A 25125-nucleotide genomic window follows, 5' to 3' on the forward strand; every position below is an offset into this window, starting at 1 on the left:
AGTCTGAAACATCACTGGAGAGGAAGGCTTGGGCTCAGAATGAAAAATAAGTAGAGCTTCTTGCCTGCAGACTTAGTGTGGATTTGTGATTTCTGTAAGGGAGTGGAACCCTCACGTTTTTATTAGTTAGCTGTTAATTAATTGGTTATCTAATTAGCTTATTAGGTGATTATTCAGTGAGCAGCTTTCCATTTCATTGATTTTAAAGGAGGTTCAAGAAGCCTTTGTCACCAGCTGGTTCTATTTGTGTTAATTAGCAATCACTCTCTCAACCCCCAATTTATGGATACTTGAGACCTTAATACTTCTTTGGGCGTGGAGTCCTGGCCCAGGCAAGTTGTGGGCACGTTTTGCAAATGCTGCAGCAGCATTTATTTTGAGGGTGCACTGGAAAAACTCAAGGAGATGGTGGTAATAAGTACTCTTTGCCTATTGGCGCTAAAGTGAATTCTCCCTCCTTGGATGTGGTTGCCCTAGTTTGCGCTATGTGTGCGTTGTGCCAGGAAAGTCAGCGAGGCAGCGAGTTTGAATTCTGTGCTTTTTTTCCCCTTGCCTGCCTAGTAAGTGCATTTAATCAGGGTGTAATTTGCAATTTGTTTTTTTGATGTTTTTTTGAGGAGTATGTAGACTGATAGGGATAAGGTGATGCTTTGATTTCATGGCTGTCGTGCTTATAACCCCTGAGCTAGTCAATTATTTTTAATGCTTACCTAAACCATGGAACTAGTTTTGTAAATTAGCTTTGAATATCTCTATATACGTATGTGTGTGTATATAAATATACATGTTGTGCATAGGAGAATTTCACCAAGAAATCACCAAGGTTTCAGTTTCGCTTACGCGCACCAACTGGTTGAAACAGTGTGATTTCCGCCCTGTGTGCTATTCTGGTTCAGAGTCAAGGACGATTAATTTTCTGCAAAAGCAGGAGGATTTTAAACCTACGGCCATGGTTCCACACGCTCTCTGTAAAGATTATTACTTATTCAGTGTTTTTCTTAGTCCTGACACTTGTTATATAGCACTAAGGATGACTATGATGGGTATAACAGCTAAATATTAGGAATCGGATCTCCTGTTCTAGTTCTTTAAGTCTAGTCTTTAACATTTCTTTCGTTTAAGGACTTAGACTAGTCTGGTGCTAACGGTACACCCTCACTCTAGAGTGTTTGGGGCTTCATGGGAATATGTCCCAAGACTTGATGGCTACAATGGATGCTTTAGACAGTTGCATGTAACTCTCCAAGGACTGGGCTCTTGTTGGAGCTCTAAGGCTGGAAGTCTTTGACTGGGAAATGTTGAAATTAACTGTCTGTGGCCTTTGCAGCTGTGACTCTCTCCCAAACTGGTGTTTGTCTTCTGGAAGGTGTGCAGTGCCAGCCTCCTTCGCTGCTGCGCACATTTCCCCCAATTACAGAAGTGTGAAAGCTGACTTGAAAAATACCTAGCGTGCTGAAAGTGTCCAGTGCAATTACACTGAAAGAATCCCTGCGGGTTTTGAGCTGCCTGCGCGTGTGCTGTGTCAGACAGCGAGCTGGTCCCTGCAGGGAAAAGTACCAGGCTCGGTGTCACCTATCCGGGGCTGGACAGGGAGGCAGCCGGCGTTGTAAATGCTGTGATGTTGCATGCTGTTTGCAACACAGCGAAGCCCTGCTTGTTCATGATACCTCTGATTTTGTCCCTGAAGTGTCCAGGACAGCAAAGTCACAGCAGCAACGTGACAATGGTTTGATTCACCTCCCTCCCCTGACTTGCACAGAAGCCAAGGAATCGAGGTGATGGGCAGCTGAAGGAATTGCTTAGCTGTGCATGTTCAGGCAGCCTTTTCCTTTCAAACACTGATGGTAAGGGGAACAAATGGGTTTGGCTTACCTTGGAATAGCAGCCATTACTTTTGGACCCCTTCTGTCAGTGTCTGTAAGTCTTCCAAGCTGTAGTTAAAATGTGTATAAAGAAGAAAATGAGAGAAAATACTAGGGGAGCGAGATATGGACACACGACACAGTGGAAAGTAAGGAGATGGAAACAAGGATGAGAGAAGAGATATTGGAAGAAAGTGCTTTTCTGAGGATATCTTAACCCAGAAAAAGACTTGAAATTAGTCTTGTCTTGAGAAATTTGATAATGTAGATGACGTTCTTGGGAGGTACGTAAATCTTGACTTAAGTCTGCTGGGTCATATGAATGGCCAGTTGTGTAAAGAGCAGCAGCAAGCTATTTTTGTAGGAATTATGTCTTATTAAACATCATAGCAAGTAAAATTGCACCAAAGGACCTCTTATCCAGAGAAGCCTAAACCAGCTTTCTCAAGAAAGCAGTAAGCTTTAAGTCAGCTGTGATGTTGGAAGATGGGGAGGAGAAAAGAGCAAAGCTTTTCTCTCTGTTGTGTTTAAAATCCTGATTACATCTAAAAATACTATCGTGAATTGGATTTCTTTTCCATACTTGTCTACGGATGACTTGATGCAGATCTTTCTTAGATTAGGCTGAACAGCTTAGTTTGGCTTTACATTTTGCTCATCTCAAGGATTTTTGAAGGTGAAGGCTGGGCAATTCCAAACCAAAAGCTTGAGGAATCAAAGGGAAAGTTTGTGAAGTCAGAAGAAGTTTCAGTTTTGTTTTATTATTATTATTTTTTAATTGGCAGTTGATAGCTCTGGGGACAAGAATTGATTATCCAAATTGGCAAATTGTGCAACCACTTATCTACTCTTAATGTACTCTGGTGGAGGTTTACCAATGAGAAGTACTGGGATGGTAGAAGAAGCTTCTTGACTGTGGTTTCAGCTTCTGTATCACAAGATGGGAGAAGACTTCTGTTCTTCTCACTTTCCCCATTTTCTGTTCTTACTTTTTGTTCTCTTCATTAGAATGCGTTTGCTTTTTCATCTTAAACCTGACAAATATGGAAACAATTGGAGTTGTAGGTGAATGTGTGTGTGCGCATGCACGTTTCAAACACCAGGGAGAAAAGGCTTTTGGAAATAACTCCCAATGTGCTTTTTTTTCCTTCTTTTTTTCTTGTTACCTTTTGAGCTTATTTAAGCTTAATGAATATATAAAGTAAACCTGATGAAATGTACTCCATATCTAAAAGTCATGAAGAACAAGGCTTACTTGTAGTTTCTGGTAAGTAGACGTCAGCTGATCAGGAGCATTAGATTGAAGCCTGTGTTGTAATTTATTGTGATTTGAGAAGAAGAGGGTAAGTTTCTAAGTGGCATTGTAACAAAGATGGCTCTCAAGTAGTATCCAAATGTTAAATTCAATGGTTTCTAATAATAAACCACTGACATGGCATGACATCACAGGGGATTTGGTTATAGTTGGCAAAGTTGTTCCATTCAGACTTACAAGACACCTTCTAGAGTTCCTTTTAGAAATTAGTTGACACTTTATAAAATGAACTAATTGTAAGCTAAGTTCATTGGTGAGACTAAAGTGTTAAATTAACTTTGATCTCAAACATTGAGTTAAAAAATATTGTGGAATTTAGGTTCTTTGAAGAAGAAAGGTGGATTTGGGGACAGAGGAGAGATTAGCAGCTCTTTGACTTTAAAAGTTGCTTCCTTTGCATCCAGGTCCCTGGGCTTCACATTTGCATCAGGTGAAGTTGATAATGCCTTGGCTTACCCTCCATTACAATGTAATTAAAGAGCTGGTTTTTGGAGATATGCAGTGTTGCATTTAATTCAGACAGAGGTAATTTTGGTCACCCCCCAAACTTACTTTTAGAGACTTGCCATCTATAATTTCACTATTTTCTGAATCCATTTCTAGAATAATATCATGTATCCTTGACCAATAAATGTTTGGTGAAAATACCATTCTCGGTTCTGTCATTTGTTCCTTACACTATGTCTGGAAAATCATACAGTCATCGTTAGAGAAATCTGTTCCTACCTAGTGCTGCTGTATGCCCAGCTTTCCCTAGACAGTTCCCTCCTCACCCCTGCCTGGCTCTGGACTTCCACTGAGGTATCTGGAGTCCTGGTTCTTGTTGCTTGCTTTCCAGAGACTCTGCCTATTATGCTCAGAAGTCGCATGCTGGTCATTTTTAGGATGGGTGCAGCACGGCTAGCACACTTTCTGTTCACTTGATCTACCACTTTGATCTTTTCTGAATAGTACGTGTCCTTCAACGGTTGTGCTGTACTCGCTGCTGCTGCTCCGTGTTGTTTATGCTCTTACGGTAATTGCAGCTTTGTATCTTGCACCAGGACTTCAAGTTTGATCCCTAGGCAGATAAAGAACTAACCTGTCATGAGCTGGCTTGTATGCCTGGTATGTTTTTTGCTAATATTAGTGCTATTTTGTTCTTTGCTGTCCATTCTTAATCTGCTGATTGGTTTTTCATCTGTCTGCTGCCTCTTGTTGTGTACTAAGAGAGGGTGCGAGAGTTAAATGACTCTCCAGCTTCCCCGTGTTCCTCATTGTAAAGTTCATCATCTTTCTTTCTTTCTTGTTGATCTTGGCGAGTTCACAAACGTCTGTGTTTTTATCATTTTCACTAATAAGTTTTTAGTATTTAATTACGTATTCAGTAACGATATGGACATGTTTTTCAGTTTTACTGCTTTTGAATTGCAGTTTTTAAACATAAATTTTGCATTCTTTAATTTCCACCTCAATGAATAATCGCAGAAGAACTTTAACTGTTCAGTAACCAAAAAGACACAGTTTTATGCTATTACTACATTGAAGGGAATTTGAAGACTGATGGATTCCTTTTTGTTTGTATTTTAAAGAGGTGTGCCCACTGGTTTTTAAATGCTTTGTATTAACTGAGTGAGTAGTCAGAAGAACTTGAGTCTAGTCCTAACTGACCCTAAAAGTAGGCATTTGGTGTCTGTTTCCTGTTCTGCCACTGAAGACTCTGTTAGGAGGAGAGCCTTGGTATCTTGAGAAAGCTGCTTTTGTAGCCAGTTCTGTTTATTTCTATCCTTTTGACTTTGTCTCTTGAGCTCCCTCTGGCCAGCTCACTAGGCAGTGAGTGCAGTCTCCATGCAGACTGCATGGAGCAGTGGTGCAGTCTTTTTAGACGGCTCTAACTCCAGCCACAGAGTTGTCCTTTCCTTTAGGATTGAGCGGATGGCTCCTTGGTTTTTAGGAGACATCAACATTACAAAAGCTTTATTCCATGCTCTTCCTGAATTTCTGGTCTATCTCAGAGATGCTTCTTGTAGCTTCATAGCTGATGAGTTCATGTTCATTTGGTCTCCAGTAGAACAAAGGATACTTTGCCATCAGTATATTGCCCTTTTTTTTTTTTTTTTTTTTACTTTCTGGTTGCCGTGCGAGTTCTTTACAACTGATAAAAACCGTACTATAGCTTTTACTCCTGCTGGTATAATAACTTCCCCTCGCAAAGAGGGTGTTGGAGCTGTGTTTGGTACTCACGGATTATTACCATGCATTTGTGGCTTTGCTCCTGGGTGACAATTGGCTGGGTACCCCCCATCTGTTCCCATTTTTGCAATCTCTTGAGATCCTGAAGTCTGTGCATTAAATAGCTTTCTGTTCCCTCGTGACATTTATGATACACTGAAAAGAGCCACAAAAGGGCATACCGTACAGCTGTTGAGCTACCTGAACCAATCTTTGACCTGGGGTGGCTTTGGGGTGCGTGGAAGAAGCAGTGCAGTGTAGACAGGCCTGACTGACCTGGGCATCAGTCAGCTCAGGTTTGCATAGAGGCTCTCTGCATTTGCAGGCAGTGGTGGCGGTGGCAGTGCTCTATGAATGTGACCGAATGGCTTCCAGAGCCAGGTTGGCCCATTTGTACCATGTGATGCCATGATGTGCTATGGGGATTTACCAGAGAAGGGCACTTGATGTTACAGCCTGCCCCGTACGACTGGACGGAAGAAAGACTGGTGAGGAGAAAGGGGACAAGCAGTAGGTATGGGGAAATGCCTAGGGCGTGGTATGCGGCTGTGGTTTGTGTGATGTATGGGGCTGTGCGTAGCCTCTGGGCCCACGGGAGTAGCAGCGTTTCAAATAAACTTAGCTGGATTATTTGTGGAAAGGCGCCCGCTGATCTTGAGGCATTGGCAGCAGCAGCACCAGGTTCACCCTGGTAAATGTGGCCACAGCATTCCTCATCTCTGGCGACATCCAGCCCTATGCAGAAAGTGTCTTTTGTAACATGCCTCTGCTGTTTTTGCTTGGTCAGCCAGCTATGGACTTGACTTGCTAGTTGACGCATTTCCTCTGGGCAGCTCCGAGTTTAAAAAGTGCAGGGGTAGAGGGGTGAGGAAGGTTGATCCTGGTCCTTCAGTTGTTTTCCAGCGGCAGTTTTCCAAGTAAATGCACTTGGAAAGTCGGCAGAGACTTCCCCCATCTTCCTTCCACAGCTTTGGTAGGCTCAGTAGATCTGTACCTCTGAGAATAAGGTAACTCACTCATGACCAAATGATGGGGAACTGAGTTCACTAACGAAGTTCATCAAGTTCACTAAGGGTGAACCCATTCGAAAGGGCTTGATTATGCACCCAGGAGGGTGAACAAGAGCTAGAATTGCATACCAGGGCTTACACACTCTTTCTAGCACTTCCTGCTCTCCAGCATGGGTATTCTGGCACCGACTGCCATTTTTCTCCTGCTTTTTTTTTTTCTTTTTTTCCCCTCCTTGTTTCCCCATATCTGTGGTACTGGAATTACTGCTGGCTGTTCAGGAAAAAAATGTTGTGGCTCCTGAGTTGGGAGCCAGGCAATACCATTTCCTATGTCCTCAGCTGGTCTGGCTCTGAGGCAAACCAAGGAACCTGTGTCTGTGGATATTATGGTTAGCAAAGGCTAGCCTATATATAGTTTGGTTGATGGCTTTAGGCAAGCTATGATAAACCATGATCTTTTTTGGAGAGGAGGAATGAGAGGGATTACAGTGACAAGCTTTCAAAACCAACAGTTTATGTTTTCAAAGTACTTCCACAAATGGGGAGGTTGCAAAAAAGCGTAATATTTTACAATCCTGAATGTAGAAATCTGTGGCTTTCTTTTCTTGTTCTTTTTGTTTTGTTTTTAAATATATAGGACTTTTTCTTAGGCTTCATTGTGTTTAGAAACTGCACATCATGTTGGACATGCTGCCACTCAGGGAATGTGCTGATCTGTTGGCATGTATAAAAGAGACGCAAAGCTTATGTGTCATTTGAGGGTAGGAGGGATGCAGAAGAATAAGCTTATCCAATACCGTTTAACTCAAATATGCACGGTTGTTATAGCAGGGTATGTCAAACAAGTCCACAGCTGGACATACAGCTGCTTGTATAAAGGTCTCAATCAATTACGGTCGCTTTAGAACAGAGCTCTTTTTATGGATCAGCATTTTTTTTTTGAGTGGGAGACAAGCAGCAACAGTAAACTTAACGGTATTTTTTTATTCATTGACCTGACAGATTTCTCCTGTGATAATTGCCTGAGCACCATGAAGGCTTCTGCAACCGAAGCATGCACAGCAGGAGAAGAGTTGAATGGCAGATCCTGTTGCTTTCCAAGTGTATGTTTCCCAGCCTAGTGTTGGAAGCTCTACAGGTGTGCTGCAGTGCACAAAATACTAAAGCTATTAGATTAGCTGCCCTTTCTCTCCTAAAACTGTTCTTTTCATTGTTAATGTGGGTAAGTAAAACCCTAATGGGCAGTGTCAGATTCTCGTTTTGAAGTCAGAACCTTCTAGAAAGTAAAATTTGCATCGGTGCTTGTTTCACAAAGGCAGCAGTTCTTGTTTTTTCTCTTCTTCCTTGAAGCCAGATTTCTAGTATGGTTCTTAGAGCATGAAACTGTGGCTAGCACTAGCAGCTCTGTTACCCTACTTTTTGGCTTGTCTGTGCAACACTGTGAAGCTGCTGCTGTTACAAACAAGGGACTCTCACCTGCAGCTCCTGCTGTAGGTGGGTTTGAGTACTGAGACCGTGTGGTGATGAAATCAGCATAAAACTGTGTCTGGAGTTTGGACCAGGTTCTCACACCTTTGTGTCCTGTAAGTTGAGCCAAAAGAGGCATAAGGAGCTTGGAAAAACAGTTCTTCATGGGGAAAGTCTTGAGAGGAGCCTCAGCTCTGCTCTTACCCCTTTCTTACAGCATTTGTGGAGGATGGGGTCAAGTAAAGCAAAGCTGTTACCTTTTTCTAGCTGTTGTTGATGTTTCTCCAACAGCAGAAATTGTAACAAACACTTTCTGCTGTGGTAAAACAAAAGATGGGTGTGGTGGAAAGTAAGAAATTTTTGGTTTATGGTCGTTGTTGAAGATATTGTGAAAATGCCACCTGATCTACTTACTTGGCTTTCCAGAGGGCATGACTCATATGTAGTCTTCTACTACTAAGGACTCTTACAATAAGGAAAATATCAAGGAAGGTATCCAGCATTCAAAAAATACCAAGTTACTGGCCCTTGTTACTCTCTTCTGTTTCAAATAAATACCTTCAGAGAGAATTTTAGTTGGGTAAGCTTCTGCAGCTTTTGGTTGCTGATATGCCATGGTAACACAAGGAGGGATAGAACAGACCTTGAAAGCTGTGTCTCAGGCAGGCTCTGTACCTCATTAGCAAAATTCTGATCTTATTTTAAAGAATGTTCCTATTGTGGAGTTTAGTATATTAAATTAAAATTTCAAAAAAAAAAACCCTCCCAACTTTTAGAATTCTGTTCCTCACTTTCAGTCCTGTCAGCCAACAGGTGTGTCACAGTGACCCTTCCTTCCTAGTTCTTGAGTATCTTTCAAAGTAATGAGGTAGTAACATCCTGTAGCTGTTGCTTCCCAATTCTTCTCCGATAGTATTTGCTTGTCCTTCTAGGGTTTGCGGGGAGAGAGGTCAGTGTGTGACTGCTTGGTGGTAGTTGTCAGACATATAGAGGATGGAAAACAATGCAAAATATAAGCATATAGAGAAGAATAAGAATCCAGTCTTGGAGGATAATGCTTGTTTTGGTGGGATACTCTGGTATTTGAATATAGTGTTGTAGTAAGCAGCAGGATTTGAGAGATGAGGGAGATTTAAAGGAGGAAGAGAAAATATTAATGTGGTCACCATCAGCTGTCAGTCAGCATCATCAACTGCAGCATGAATGTGTAAATGTCTACATAACTTCACAGAATTGGTTTGATCCTATTTTGCTATCAAAGTGAGGCCTGTGTAGTTGTGGTCTACCTATCCATCCCTCAGTTGCTCCTCAGTAAGTTTTGAACACCCTGGTTTTGTTCCAGACAAACTTGAAGGAGGAGCTGAAGTCACATTCAGACACCTGTAACATTTGTGGGAACAGCTTGCGCTGTGGCAAGAGGGCAAAAAGAGTTGTAGGAAAACCAAGAGAGTTCTCCATTTGGGGAAGGAGGTCCTACTCATGAGGGGTGCTTACTTGGAAATTTAATGAGTACTGATGGAGGCAATCGTATGAAGTCAACTGAAAAATAACGTTATTCCTGTTTTTGAGCGAAAGAGTGATTTAAAGTTATATATTGTAATCCAAAACTCTCTTAATAATGCCTTCATCCTAATTTTTCACGCTGCGACAAGAGATCCTTTAGTATTTCTCTGTTGTGAGAAACAATAGTTTTAATGCCTCAAACTTTGGCAAGGTAGTGACATTTCGTCAAATGTGAACGTCTGGTCCCTGTGGTAGTTTTACAACACAACCTAAACGTACATTGGAAAAAAAAAAATCCGAGGCATTTTTGCTGACCTCATAACTGTTTAGGCTCTTTGTGTTGAAAATAAATTTCCCAAACAGTTCATCTAGCTGGTGAGGGGGAAAAATTTCTGATTGATAGGAGCAGTTAGGTGCAGACTCTTGACTGCCACAGGGCAATTAACTCATGGAAACAAGAAATCATTTCAGACCATCTGTGCTTGGGTCTTTCAAAGAGCAGTCAACGTTGTAGCATGTAATATGTTGAACATCTTTGCTCTGCATCTGGAGGCTCTTTCATATCACCTTGCATCCTCAGCAAAAGGAAAGAAATTCCACGTGCCACAGCACGGACTGCACTGCGTAGAGTGAGATTCTGGTACCACCTTTTTCACCAATTTCCATTAAGGGATCTGGACATTAAACAACCCTTAGGTGTGCATCTCTACTTTAGACTCGGGAGACTAACTTTCAGTCATCTTCTTCATGAAATGAGCGAAAGATTACACAAGTTTTCTCCTGGCTGAGAAAAGACAGTGAAATTATTATGCTGGTGTGATTTCACAAAATACAAACTACTCAGAAAATCATCTCTTTCATTACTTTTTCATTTACAACAATTACCATCTCACCAAACAGTAGACTTGGGAGTATATGTTGATGTGAAATGTTGCAGGGAGCAGAGAAGGAAGCTGTGCAGTTTTTGTTTAGTTGGATGTCCATTTATTTTCCTTTCTTTGTAGGACATCTGTTTCTTAAAATGCTTCTTGTCATTGATAGTGTACCAAGTTTTCAGTTGTTTTCAAAACAGTCTAATTTATATTTTATTAACATTTTTCATAGATATTATAGTGTCGTTACAGAAATGATTTGGCACTCTAGAGCTCTGTTATGCAATAAGCAAGGAAGTATTTCATCTGCTTTACCTACTGCTTTTTGGCTGCCTGTCCCTCAAACTTGTTTTTCTGAGGAGTGAGATCTCTGCGTGTTAGTCTAATTACTGCATGTCAGTCCCTTAACTCTTAAAAAGGCTCGTATGTCAGCTGTGCAAAAGTAATGAGAGGTGCAGTGATTTAACCAAGGGTCCAATATCTATTACGTGTGTGCAGTAGAAATGACAATGCAAAATGAACATGGTGCTGATTGTTGTCCCTGTAGCAAGCCACAGATTGGTGTTGCCCCCAAACTCTTCACTTTAAATGCCATGGTGAGCAATATTAATTAGCATCAATGATCCAGGGACTTTAAATTGCTCTTTGCCACGTGTATTTACTCATACCTGTGCAAGGGTCAGCCAAGGTGATACCAGGTGAGTTAAAGCCATTAACTGTTTCCTTTTTCCTGTTGTTTGTTGTTGGGGCCTGCCTCTGAAATCAGTGGAAACTTTGCTGTTGCCGTAATTCACAGAGGAATTGGCTGTTTGTCAGCTGTTTGTTGTTTAAAAAAAAAATAATAAATGTTTTCTTTGCAAGGAAGTGGTTCCATTTTGCCATCTCAGGTTACTACACGCTCCCTTCCAGCACTTAGCCATGCAAGTGCATGCGTTGATTGTAATCACATAATAAGAATAACCAGATTTGTGTACATTTCCTGCTTTCTCTTTTTTTTCTTTTCAAGCCTGAGACCGCAGCTGTGCTGAAGCGCACTGTTGAGGCTCTCATGGAGAAAGGAGCCGTTGTGAGGAACCTCGAAAACCTGGGAGAAAGGGCTCTGCCATACAAAATCTCAAAGCACAAGCAGCGCCACAGAAGAGGAGGGTATGCACGATGCATTTTTCTTTAAAACCCTTTCAGTTCTCCTTTAAAACGTCCATAAGCCACTGTTGTCGTTTGGTCTTCCTCGTGCTTTTGGGGAGCAGATGTGCAACGTGTGTCGCCTCGGCGAGGCGGATTGTGCTCCGCTTCGACTGTTTTGTGCTGCTTCGTTTTGTGTGCTGGTAGCTCCTTGCTATCTGTGCAGATGTCTTGTGAGTGGCCTGAGCTCAGGCGTTGGGACTGCTTTCCCCAATGTACACAATGTTATTTTGTTAGGCCATTTTTACGTAACTGTTTTCCAAGCCGGGCAGGCTGTTTACTGAGAAAAGTCTCACTTAATCTGCTGGTTGCTAATTGGCAAGATTGATTCTTTTTCTCTAATGCATCTGAACTAAATGTTGATTACCATACGCATCCTGTAAGACTCACTCGTGATTTTGGTACGGCTTTAGCTAGAGATGACCACGTAAGCACAACTCGCTTGTTTAGAGGAGAAACATCTCCATTTGTCCCCACGGAGGAGAACTGGGACATGGGATGTTGGCCTTCTCCTGTGAGGCAGAGCGGAGGTGCCACGGCCTTCTCCCCCGACTGCCCACGCTGGTGTTTTGTTGCTCCTTGAGGCTGCCTCCGAAATGGAAATGGATGCTGGCTCGCCGCGAGGGTTGAGAAATGTTGCTAAGCAACTTGTGCTGCGCAGGGGCTGCCTGCCGTAATCAAAATAACAATTAGCCGCACGCTTCTCCTCGTCCCTGTAGCACAACTGGGTGTAAGTGGACCTGCTGCCTTCCTGGACGGGCCTTCTGGCACCGGCCGGCGTGAGGCAACCGTGGGGAGCGCCTTTTAGGAAGCCCTTGGTAGGTCGTCTCCCGAGGGTGCCTCACAGCTTCGCTCCCTTTGCCGACGACCCCTTCCTTCTCCTGCAAAGTGGGAGCTGGCAGCGAGAGCAGACGGACAGAAAGAGGAGGGGAGGGAATCTCCACGGTGTGCCTGTTACTTACCCAAAAGCAACGGCGACGTGGCTGCGGCTGTCTTGTGCTCTTGCTCCATGGTGTCTGTGATTGCCTTCAAAACATGGCTTGATCCCGATAGTTTTGCATTTTAGGATGAAGTCTTGTCTGCACGTGGGAGCTAATCAAAGCCTTGCCTCAAGACAGAATTATTAATTACCTCATCCATCCAACATTAAATTATTTTCAGGCTGATTCAGCAGGACAAGGAGCTGGTGTAACACTGGTACTACAGGTGTGGAGCTAAGCCAGAGGGACTAGATTCCACTCATTTGGGATGTTCAAGTTGAGACTTTTAGCTTCTAGTTTCTTTTTTTTCTACAGCACTAAGCCCTTTGAAACACTTCACCACTTTGGATCACAGTTTCCACTTGGCTTGGGTGGCAATACTTCACCGTCAGGGCTTGGGTTCTTCAGCAGGGAAAACAGAAAAAGGAGAAAATCATAACCAGACATCACAAGAATTATGTAGAGGTGAATAAAAGCCATTTCTTGAGGGTATCTTTCAGACATGTAAGCTAGCTAAACTCATTTCTTACAACAGATTACCTGTTTAATAAGCAGAAGGAGGGGATCAGTAGACTATAATAACCATCTTCTTTGCAGTGCTGAGAGCAGACGCATTTTGTTTTCTGCTTGAGGTGGGGTTTTAGTGACAAATAATTGCCATCGTGTTTTGAAACATGGGCATGAAGCCATCAGATTTATGTCACCATAACTGTTGTTTCTCCACCTCCCAGTTCAAGTGTCTCTAAATTAATTTAGCAGTCGTTCTGCTTGCCCTGGATTTGGATCCTCTGTATATGAATATGGTAGTTCCCTGCTCTAAATTGTTTGACTTCCTAAAAGGAAGCGATTAAAAGTAGGTACTACCGGAAAGGATAAGGTTGTTGTTCAGAGAGTTCAAATTCAGGAGAAACAAGATATTACAATGGGAAGCAGCAGGCAGTTTCAGTACCTGGTAATGTCGGAGAATGCATTTGTGTAGATATGCCAGAGAGGTTGCAGTTCAGCGTACAGATATGGTGGATTCCTGATTTGATATTTTGTAAGGTCCAGAGAGTAACTTACTCAGAATATTAAACAATCTAGGAATAGGAAGTGAAAAGTCAGTTCTTTATCCACCTCATAAAGTCAGTCAGTTCTGTTTTACAGCATCTGTAAAAGTAATCTCTTTTTTAACAAGACAACATTAAAAAGAAAGGGGAAAAAAAAAAGCTCTTCAAGATGGTTCAGTAAGTGTACTCGCTAAAAAATCCTAACATCTTTTCTCCTTCATAATGAATTTTTAATTCTGCCTGTCTCCCCTTTAGTACCAAGGTGGTGTATTGAATAGTATAGTCCCTCACCTTTGCCTTATTGTGGGCTTTTTCTGAAGTAACTGAAAGGGCTTCTGTGAGAGTGCAAATGAGGCTGTGTGTATGGGGAGAGTGGTGAACCTTTCAGAGCTTTTCATTTTGGGGGGTGCACTTGTTTGTTTTTTTGGTTTGGTGATTCTCAGCAGAGCTTCAGCTAGTTTATTTTCAGAGGACGTGGAGATGCTTGTGGGCTTAGGATGCACGCTGAATCCATTACTTCCTTTGACCTCCTGGCTGGTTTTCCTGTGTGAAAATTAGGGCAGTACAATATTCATAGCATAGGTCACAGCTTAATAGAGTGCATCGCTTAGAGACAGCTCTTGCCCTAGCGATCGCTACTCGAACCATCTTCCTGTCACTCAGAATGGCACTGAGTCCCCTCAGCTGCATGGGAAAACAAAGTGATTTTCCTAAACAGCCTGGTTCCTTTACAAACGCCCAGGGTTACCTCGGCTGTTCCCCTTACCTTGACTCAAGGGCCATCAGCATGGCACTGCCAGCTGCTCACAGCTCTGCTGAGACGTGCTCTGTGGCATGTCTAGTATCATCCCTCTCCCAGCCTTTTGCTGTGCATCTTTTCATTTAGTTAATTTTATCTGCAGTTCAAGTCTTTACAGTGTATCATAAAACTGAGTGATTGACAGAGAAAGAGGTGCAGTACACACAGCAAAGCTGCCACTGGGCTCCACCAGGTTTTTGTAGTGTCTTTAGTAAGGAATTAACCTAGAAAATGCATAGTCGTAGGTCCACGAGCAGGTGCTCTGTATCCTCAATACAGATTATTTTCCTCTGAGTTCTGCGGTGCTTTCAGCATCATCTGTCTCGGGTATACAGCGTTACAGGCACATTACAAATTTACGAGTATCCAGGACACTTTGCAGATCGATTGGCAGCAAAATTCTCACTTTCTGTAAAGCTGAGATTTTTCAAAGGCTGCCACAGGGGATTGTGGCCCACAGCTGTCACTGGAATGAACAGTTTTACTCCACCAGCAGCTTTGGAGACCTCGGATCACATGTATAATTGACTGGTTTCTTCTCTGGAAACGGTATTCACTGAGCAGGTGGTGCACGTGCATTGAGAGTATATTAAACCAAATTTTGGTCTTTCTCTTAAATGCATCTTCCTTTTGACAGAAAACACCTCCCTTTTTTAGAGACCTAACGTTGACAGGCTTTGAATTTAGATAATTATGAAAATAGTATGTTTCAAGAACCGTATGGGTACATTTGAAGAATAAAACTTTTAAATTGTTGCTATACCGATATTTTAAACCGAAGTCAAAGTAGCTGCTAACTCACAGTACTAATTGCTGTAGCAGAACATTGGTTTTGAAGTATTTAAGAGCATGATTCAAGTACATTCTGTAGCATATCACCAAATTGTAACAAATACAAATTCACCTTATGGATGAATGAAATGTGACACATTGTTTCCCGTGTGGGTTAGGTATGGAAGTGTACTTGAGGCATTGAGCCTGCGCGACTTGCCTGTGGCAGTCACATTTCTGGAAAAAAAACAGCTGAAGAATGTAAATAAGGATTCCTGGCTGTATCTCCTAATGGGCAGTAGATTTGTGCCAAATATTTGTTCTGCTAGCCACTACTTGTTTCTACTTGTTTATCGTTTTTAATGAGGTGTACTGAAACTGCTTTTAACACAGTGGCACATTTTTTTAATACTGTATCACGTGTATCAGGAGGTGCTTATTTCTGGAATAAACAAAAGTGAACTGATTTAAATAAGGTGTGTATTAGGATATGAATTCAAGGAATGTTAAACTTTGAATTTGTTTGTTGTTTAAAAGGATACAGAAGCAATGAATCCCTCAAAGCTGCTTTCAAATAAAGGGTCTAGACCAGGGCTTGGTGATGGCATTACTGAGCCCTTGCTGCATATTTGGTCAGTGCTGAACTGGAGGATATTGCAACTGCTTGTAAAATGATAGATCTCAGTGGCACAGTCTGTGGGTTTGCACTTTGTGGCATACCTGTTTTCTTTGGCCTTGCCAGGCTGTGCCTTAATGATACGCTTGTGGCACTTCATGCTTCAAGGCATCGGACTGAGGAGCTGGTCTGGGGGGGGGTGGTTGGTATGCCGGATATTTTTACTTTAGGGGAGCTGGTACAAGGGAGGCTGCAAAACAGATCTTTAAAAAATGATTCAGGCACTCCTCTGGGAAGGTAGTGGCTCAGACTTTTTGCAGACCAGGTTTCTATTAAACTGGAAGGAGATATGACAAGGACTCTGGGGAGAAGAAAGTGGTCGAGTGTAATTGGGGTTTGATTATTGCCTTTCATTTGATGTCTTGGTATCCACTAGAGATTTGTTGTGAGAGTTAGTGTGTTTTTTTTAGTTTGTTTTTGTTGTGCATCAGCCTGGTCAGTGCTCAGATGTAGTGCCATTTCATAAATCAGTACAGCACTGTGGTCTTCCCCTTACACTTTGTTCTGTGTGTGCGCGCGCTTTTCCCTACTTAATCTACCTGTAACATGGTAATGTTTTTAGACCTATCTCCCTACACTTCTGACTGTTTCATTTTCTTTATTTGTGAATTCTCTAGCTAAACTGTGAATAATTCTGGTTGTTCCTAACATTTTCTGTGTTCTATTTGCCAGTTTTTCATTGGCTTGTTTTCTTTTTCTCTTTTAAACTTTGATTTTTGAAAAGACAGCAATGTTCTTTTGTTATTTGCTTGCTTGTCTCTTAATCTTTTTGTTTTGCTGTTCACTCTGTTATCTCATCAACCCACTTGTTCTCTGAAATAGCAAGCTCAGGTCTTACTTCCGTACGTGCTGAGTTGTATTTTGGGAGCTTACCTTAACAAGTGCATCGGGAATTTTCAGTTGGAGGTGTGCAGGGATCCTAGTGATTGCTGGGATCTGCGAAGTAGCACAGAATGTGTATATAAATGTATATATCTGCAGTACCTGACCAGATCAGACATCAGGAAATTGAGGTTGCAATTTGAGTTGCATAGTGGGCATGTTTGTGTGACAGTGGGAAAATTGCAAAGGAAGGAGATGCTTTCCCAAGGATGTGTGCAGGTTTTAGGCTCTGCAGTGCTGTGATTGCTCCCCAGGAACTGGGAGCAGCTCACCAGGCTTCAGTACCAGCATCCCCTCCGCGATGGTGAGGAAGGCTGCTTGTCTCCCACAGGCTGTCCTGGCCTTCCCACAGCTCACTCCCAGCTTCTCTTGGTGGTTTAGGGTCTGAAGCAGTTTCCCCTCCTGTGGAAGCACCTTGTGTTTTGCCTCTATTATATGGCACGTGACTTAATGGTCGTTGCCAAAGCATGGGCTCAGGAAAGAAGGAGCATGAGTCTACCTAATGTCTTTGTGCCTCAGTGGCCTAATACACGAGAAATAGATAGTTATTAAGATGAGTATTTCAGTAATGGAGTATGATGTTCTTTAAGAGATCTGAACGTATCTGTGTAAATTAAGTTACATGCTCAAACTTTGACTCTTTCCGTAAAGTATCTTAGTTTCAGAACTATACTTACACAAATTATTTTTAAACAAGCAGCTTGTGGAAGAGTAATATTCTTTGAGGACAAGAGATGTTAAATTGTCATCCAGTAACCCATGCTGTCAGGATACAGTTTTAGGAGTAAAATAATAGTTACCCATCAGAGTTGTTCTCAGGAGTATTCTCAAGTTTTAACACACCCAATAAAATACAAGCTATCATGTAGTTGAAGGACTTCATCCTGTAGATAATACACCAATGTGTGTAGCTTCACTCAGGTAGGCTCACTTGATTTTCATGGCTCCTGAAAGCCATACAGGGGCAAAGAAAAACAGAGGAAGGAGGCTGCAAACTTTCCTTTTTTTAACACTGCCAGACTAAATTTATAGTTAGTGCACAACCTATGTGTGATTTTTTTGTTCAGATTTTAGAACATCTTAATGTGTTTCAGCAAAAAGGAGTTCTGGATCTGTGGTGTACTGGGATGAGAACAGACACAGTTTTAATGTTTGAGTATTAGGCATGTTTGTAGTATTTTCTACTAAATTGATTGTCTTCTTCCACTAGATGGGGCTTTCTCCATTGATGAGTTGAACCATTACTTTTCCTTCAAATGCTTTTGTCCACATTAATGTGTAAATGTGCATCTACCTTGGGTACCAGAGCCCTGAAATGTTGTTTTTTTTTTTTCCTCACCTTATCTTTGAGGTTGCGATTTGCAGTTTTGAAGCTTTTTAATAGAAATGGCACAGTACAGTAGTTTGTGATGCTGAGGTACCAGCATCAATTTCTGGTGCGGTAAATTCTGTAGCATCTTTATGTAAGCATGTTTATTAAATGTGATGGCTGCACTAAATAGTGGTCTTGGTCAGGTGGGAAGCAGTCACTTTTTTTTTTTTTAAACTATGAATTAATACTTGCTGTGTAACTGCAGCTGTGCTCATAACAAATCTGCAGACTTTTCAAATGCTGCCCAGTGAGCATGACTCTTCAAACACTCTGAGTAGGTCAGGCTTGTTTCTCTTTTGCAGTGAAACAGAATTTTTCTGCAATGTTGCAAAATGTCTTTCTGTTATTTAATTAGCTTAATAACAGGTGTCTGTGTATAGAATTTGGCAAATGAAATTTCTGAAGAATGTGCACAGTTTTTTTTTTTTTTTAAAAAAAAAAACAGTATTTTTTGCCCCCAGTACTGGTTGATAGTGGATTATTTGTGTCATTGTTATGGCACAATCTAGTTACTAAGGCAGTAGCTTTTGGTTTTGATCTGGATATTCCCAGTTGCTGTCCTTGTGATTTTCAGAGGACTTCCATCTATTCCATAGTTGTGTTTTATAAGCTAGAAGTAGTAACACGTGTTTTAGTCCTTCCAGCTACAAAATGATAGTCCTACTGAGCATAAACTCACCTACCTGCCCTGCTAAGGAAGAATAGTGACCACAAGAGCCAAGGAGAAAAGCAAACTACTGCTCTTCAAGAGCAATGCAGTAGTTCCAAAGATGAAGTGGGCATTCTGGTAGGAGAGCAATTTCATTCACAGAGGATTACTCTAGTGAGAATGACTGTCCGGCTACTTCCATGAGCATACCACAGCTTGCTTTCCTCCGGACAGTTTCTTGTTTCCTTCTGGGATGCTTTAGTTGTATGTTTTCTTGCCTTTGTATCTTCCACTCTCCTAGTGGGGAAGCTTACTTAGACTTTGTGTTGCTGCATAAAGACAGCTAATTGAGTTTGAGCTTATCATCTTTAAGCATACAGACGTTTTCTGGGCACAACAATGGCACCACACAGCCTCTTCCAAGTCCACTGTAAGTGTGCTTTTTCCCTCTGTTCCTCAGGTACATTGAACATAGCCTCCGAGTCCATGTTCCAGGAGGATTTAAAAGTGAGTTTTGATCCAGGTGCCTTTCAGGGTTCTTCGAAGTCACAGTCTGTCCACGTGAAAGCAAAATATACAAGCATCCATAGGACTTCAGGACTCAAATTCAAACAATTTCTGGCTTGGATATATTGAAAAGGATACATGAAACCAGGCATTTTTTTCATACACAAAGGCATGCCCTTCTTTTTCTGAAATCCTATGATTTTTCTCTTTTTTTCAATTAACACATTGTTTCAGTACATTTCAGTGGTTAGTCTGCTCTCCTGTATTTAAATCATCCTTCTATTTACAGTGGAGCATGATGACAAAAATAACTGTGGTCTCATAGTGAATCAGTGGAATTTTCCTGCATTTCTCCCCTGATGACTCGGCTGACTCCTAGACAGCCTGAACGCTTCTGCATTTTTGTTTGCAGGAATGAGGTAGTTTCCCTCCTGCATTCCTGTATTTTTCCCGTCTTTAAGTCTCGCTGGGATTTGCTTTTGTTTACTATGCAAACAGTAGCGGCAGCGTGGTGTATCAGGTCAGAGATGGCTGGCTGAAATTAAGGTTACTGCATGCTTTATGGAGAGTGGGTTTAAAAAAAGCCCACAACCTGATGGCAGCTAATTTAAATGCATGTATTTGGAGGGAAGGTGCTCCAGATCTCCTCAGGAATTGCATTGTCAGTTGCATTTGGTTGTTTTGCTTGCAGCAGTCAGTTTCTTCTCTTTCTTTAATGAAAGAATAATATTTTTATTATTCTGGCCCTCTTTTTTGGCACAGGGAGGCAATCATTGCTTGTTACGCTGAGGAATGGGTGTTGTTTTAAGAAATGGCATTGTCACCAGTGACTGCAGTTTTGTACCCTCAGATAAAATACCTATTCTGCGAGGAGTCATATAAAGATATGCTGCAACAGCTCATCCTCCCTTCCCCCACTTCTCCTTCAGTTATCAACAGTGCGTCAGTGGAAATTTCCACCCTTTGCTAATGTGAGAGAAAGCACAAAGTTGCAAAGCAGTCTTTTGAGAGGGGAAAAAAAATATATTGCCATTTTAGGAACACAATGAAAAGCAGCATATGAGTTGAAAGCAGAAATGAAATGAAATTCTGGAGAAGTGGGAATAAAAAGGGACAGCAAAGAGCACGGGTTGCAATCCGAACGAATGCTCTTGTGAACCAACTGCTCGGGGAAGGGGGCGGGAGAGTGGTGGTGTATCATCAGCTCAAATTTCTCCCCCCATCGTCCCTTTTATTAGTTTCAACTGGTTGAGAATTTGGAAGGGTTCTTGCAAAGGAGAGGATTTAAGTGGCATCTGTTAAATTTACCAGTGGCTTTTAATGGCTTTAACAGAAGATGCGACTTTCCCTTTTCAAGGGGTATGCATCCTTCAGAAGTTGCTATGCCACAGTTTTACTGAATTGTCCAAGATTAAAGCTCGTTTCTCTCCCTAAACTTTTAACCAGGTGACATCTCCTGTTTTCTGGTCTCTAGAAAATAACAGGCAGCTCAGCTTTCCAAATAAATTAAGCTGAATCCTGCTCCATGTGTGAGGATTTGCAAGGGGGACCAAGACCACCGTATTTCCTCCAAATCCTTGTTAAGGTGAGCTTTTTCTGCGTCTCGTAGCAGCCCTCCCTGCTGCAGAGGAGCAGCACCTTAGTTGATGTGAACTGGCACCGCTCCCTCGGCTTCTGCGATGCTCGGACGCAGCCCGCGCCAGCTGGGCACCTCTTCTGGAGGACTGGTTCCTTCCAGGCAAGCTGCAGGGAGATTTCTTGCCGTTGGGCCCCTCACATGTGAGAACTCGGTGCTTCAATCTGCTTTTTCTGAAAAAGACTTCAGACCTGAATTGCAGCTATTAATATACATGTCTGCGTAAGAGGTTCAGGATTACGATGTCTGGCCGAAGGGAAGCTTCTTTGCAGCGTTTTCCACGTGTGGATTCCACCCCTGTGCAGCAATCCAGCACACGATCCTTAAATCATTCCTGACCTGGTGGGTCTTCTCTGTGTGTAGTATATTTTGGTGTTACTTGTGCAGCACATCTAGTTGGGTGAAAAAGAGCTCCATGTGGGTAAGCAGTGTGAAAAACATGAATCTGTCCATTGTTGGTGACCCCACCTCCTCTATTTCCTCTTCAGCTTCTTGGCTTGGGGACTTAATCCTCAAAGATTGCCTTTACCAAGGGGGACTGTGCGGCGTGATGTTCGCCCTACAGTCGCCTTTATAAGAATCTGTACCTCCAACAGGACAAAGTCCCGCTAGGTACAGTTTTTAAAGGAAACTGTGATGCTCGATCCTGCTTGGGTTTAAGTGATGTAGGAATGGGGTCTTTGGCAAATGTGTAGTATGATTTCCTTTAGAGGATATCACTTTCAGGTTATACTGATGCTTCATGGGGAGGTGTGTTTGCGTGGACTAGAAAGAAAGGAAAGCTTTAACAGGAGGATGCATAAAAATTAAAATGAAACAGCTGAGTGGTGAGTTTTGTCCTGCACACCTAGCCTTCAAATTACTGTTAGTCTTGGAAACCAGGTAGATGGTTAGATTTCTTTCGTGAGATTTCTGAGGCAGTTGTGGTGTCTTTTTACGATAGTATAGTTAGTGCCATGCCAAACACAGACTGACTTACTATAAAGTTCTTTGGTTATGCCTCTATTGACAATGGTAGTTTATTCTCAGAATTTCAAGGGAGGAGGGATGGCCAATGACATGGCTTATACATCAGCACGATAGCTGGCACTAGGTCGCTCATAACTTAGAGGAGTGGTAGGCATAATGTTGCAATGAATTTAAGGCATATCTCCTTTTAAGAAATGGGATATGAATTTCTGTGTCTGAGATTATGTCAGTGTGCTATATTAGTTGTGTCCCATACCTGAAGTTGCATTGCTCATGAAATACAGTTGGCCTCTTCGCTTCTTTGAGCATACTGGAGTTCTAAAAGACTCTTGTGAAATTAAAATGGAACTCATGAAGAAGGTGCAGTTCTTCAAAGCAATTTATTGCAGAAGTGATCTTGGTGACATAAGATGTTAATGGGGAGCAGCGTTCTCCTTTCTGTACGCAGGGGTAGTTTTTTTTCCTTTGTAGATGTCAAAGGTAGTCGTGTGGTGGACATGAAGCACTTAGATGGTGCGGTGCATTTTGTACGTGCCGTGTATGTGTGGAAGGAAGACCTTTTCAGTCCTGCCAAGATCAGCAAGACAGTACGCTTGTCAAGTGCCAACTGTGCAAGCTGACATTTCCTACATGTCTTCAGCTCCTGCCCTCAGATGGAAAATTTAAGCCATGTTTGCATTGGAGAGGTGCCTAATTTGGCATAAGTCCATCTCTTGGGGTTTACTTTGCTGTTTTTTTTAAACGTACATTCAGCTCTGAAACAGAACTTTAAAGAACTGTGTCCATATGTAAGCTTGAGGTGCTTCACGCTGACATCTGTTCCCCAAAGAAACAATGCCACGAATTCAAAGGAGATTGTGTTGTAACCAAAGTGAATGTGCCACTTTACCTTTTTTTTTTATCAACTGTTCAAATCAAGGTGCGTAGATGAATGGAGCAGGTACAAGAAGAGTAAGGTCTCTTTAATGTCCTTGTGTAAGAAGTGCTGTGCAACAAAGAAAAGTTCAGACTGAAGCTGCTTGAACTGAACTCTTCATATTTGAAATCAAAATAATACCGAGCTTTTATTTAAAACAATTCTGGTAGAAAAATTTAAGGAAAAAATACAACTTTTCATTTAAGAAGTCCCACAAAACAGCTATTTGAATTAAAGTTGTAGTACAGGTATTTTGTTTTATTGTGTGTGTGTGTTTCTCATTACAGGTATTTTTTGGTAGACTTAGAGGCCCCACCTTCGATTGTATCGACCATGATGGATCATTTAGGACGTGATATTGATGTAATTAGACGTGCTTTTATAAAACATCCTGTATCAAAGACAGAAGAATGCAGTGGCATAATCCCAGTCAACTTTGAAGACAAACTAACTGCCAAGAAGAAATGAATATTTTAAATTGCATGTTTGAAACTTTTAAAAGATTTTTTTAGTCCTGCTTTTGAATACAATTGTGATAACCAATGTCCATCAAAAATCATCAGTTTTAGCCATATTATGTGTGCGATATAGTACACTATCTTAAGTTATTGTAACATTTGAGGTTTCTTTTTTGTTTAAAATAACTTGAGTAGACTTAATCTGTTTGCTTATTTTGATATATGACAACTCTGAAAATTGATTTTCTTTTCCCTTAGAGCATTACATTGATAAGATTTATCCATCATCAGAATGCTCAAAATAGCATTCTTTTCCAAAGACAGATTACTTAAGAATGTGTATTTACATAAGAGATTAAGAAGTCTACGGTGTAATGTAGCAGTATAGTATGTGATCTGTTTGAGGATTTTTCTGCTTGCTTTTGGAAAAAGGTAATAAAAGTGTGATTAAAAATAAAACTTGACTCCTTTTCTGGTCTTAAAATATATATATATATAAAAGAAAAAATAGCTTACACTGCCAAAAGACGTGCCAAACTTTTCTTTAAGGTCATATCAGAACTCTGTTCAGGTAAAGAATTGTTCTCTCTACAAAAGCCAAGAACTTCCAGTGGCACGTGAGAGAATAACCACGTGTTTATATGAACAGAAGAATAAAAAATGTTTTGTTTTCACTATCAACCAGACCCCAGCCAAACATTCAAACTGAGAAAAATATCAGGAAAAAGATCCTGACATATATTTTCTTTTTTTTTTCCTCCCGTAAAAAACAGGAGAAACAGCAATGCATATGAAAGGTTGTATTACTGTCATATGACCTCCTGCTGGTCTGACATGAATTCAGTAGTTCGCAGAGGACCTCCAGCTTTCCCCCATGTTACTGAAGGAATGCACTTGCCCTTTATCCCACTGAAGGTGTGTGTGTATGGTAATTTCTGTAGAAAAATGAAGTTGACATCAATCTGTTGTTAAGCACAGAGGGTGTTCTTTACCTGAATGAGCTTCATCAAGAAACCTTCACTCCAATGTTAAATGATGCTAAAGGGAGGGCCAGCCCAGCAGCCGAGGTCAGATTCCCAGGGAACTGTGATGGGTCTCATTGGTGTGACTGCTCTCTAGCGTGCTGTTTCTTCATGCTCTTTTTCATGGATGATGCTTTTTTTTTTCTTTTTCGTCTTCTTGGATACAGGACTTCAGGTGGAAATTAAACTAGCTTTTCTTCAGAGTTTTTTCTTTTAAGGAAAAAGTAAGGTAGAAAAATGAAAGGAAATTTTCTTTCTGTATGTCCATATTTAGGTGATATGAACGTGTGGGGTTTTTTTGCTGATTTTTTTTCCTGCTTTTAAACCTGCTTTTCTTTTAAGGGCAGACTGTCACGTTTTGTCTCTTATTTCCTGGAAAAAAAACACATCTTTAGTAGAGTAGGTACACTTTTTTTGTAGCTGTTGCCAATATTGATCATGTGGCTGCTGTGCGCCAGTGCCTGTTCCAGACAGAGGTGCTCGTATCAATAACTTTTGCTTGTAGGGCAGATGTTCCTTCTATACAGGTGTGAGCTTAGCTGGGCGGAGCTGTAGGACTGAACATTTGTGCTATGAATTGGGATCCCTGAGCTGCCATTTTTTTCTGGCCTGCTGAAAATTCAGACCGCCAGCTTAGAAAGCACAAACTACAAATAAGGAAATAGGTAATGCTTTAAAGAATGTGCTTTACTTGAGTTTCTCAAGTTTTTCTTAATAGAACACAAATGAAAACCTATAGCTTAAAGTCAAACTGGGAAACCGAGATTCCAATCATCCTTCGTGGTTTCAGTGTTTTGTGGCATCAGTGCTTCATTGTTTTTAACACCTACATATTCACACAAAAAATAATGTTTTTTATGTAAAACAAGACAGGTTCCCCATTTTGTCACCACCTCTGCAAACTATTCACCTACACCTCTCCCCACTTTTTTTTTTGGCTTAGGTGACCAAATAGTGTATTAGTTTGTTACTCTAACACTTTATTCTTCTTTTAAAAAATTGCTTTCAAATCTAGCT

The 25125-nt window shown here is 41.4% G+C and overlaps 1 protein-coding gene across 3 annotated transcripts in view; it reads left to right on the forward strand.

Annotated features, from left to right (window-relative positions):
- MRPS6 (mitochondrial ribosomal protein S6) overlaps positions 1 to 23545 on the forward strand; it is a 46277-nt gene extending 22732 nt beyond the window's left edge. For 2 of the 3 annotated variants that reach the window (XM_040545362.1, XM_040545363.1), the window contains exons 2-3: positions 11247 to 11386; positions 22916 to 23545. In XM_040545362.1, coding sequence (XP_040401296.1) covers positions 11247 to 11386; positions 22916 to 23096 — 321 coding nt within the window. In that variant the 3' untranslated portion in view covers positions 23097 to 23545. Of the gene's footprint in view, positions 1 to 7400; positions 7502 to 11246; positions 11387 to 22915 lie in introns of all 3 variants that reach the window. The other variant, XM_040545361.1, reaches the window with a different exon arrangement.
- The last annotated feature ends 1580 nt before the right edge of the window (positions 23546 to 25125 follow it).

This window comes from Cygnus olor, chromosome 1 (genome assembly GCF_009769625.2).
Source record: "Cygnus olor isolate bCygOlo1 chromosome 1, bCygOlo1.pri.v2, whole genome shotgun sequence".
In the NCBI taxonomy this organism is placed as follows: Eukaryota; Metazoa; Chordata; class Aves; order Anseriformes; family Anatidae; genus Cygnus; species Cygnus olor.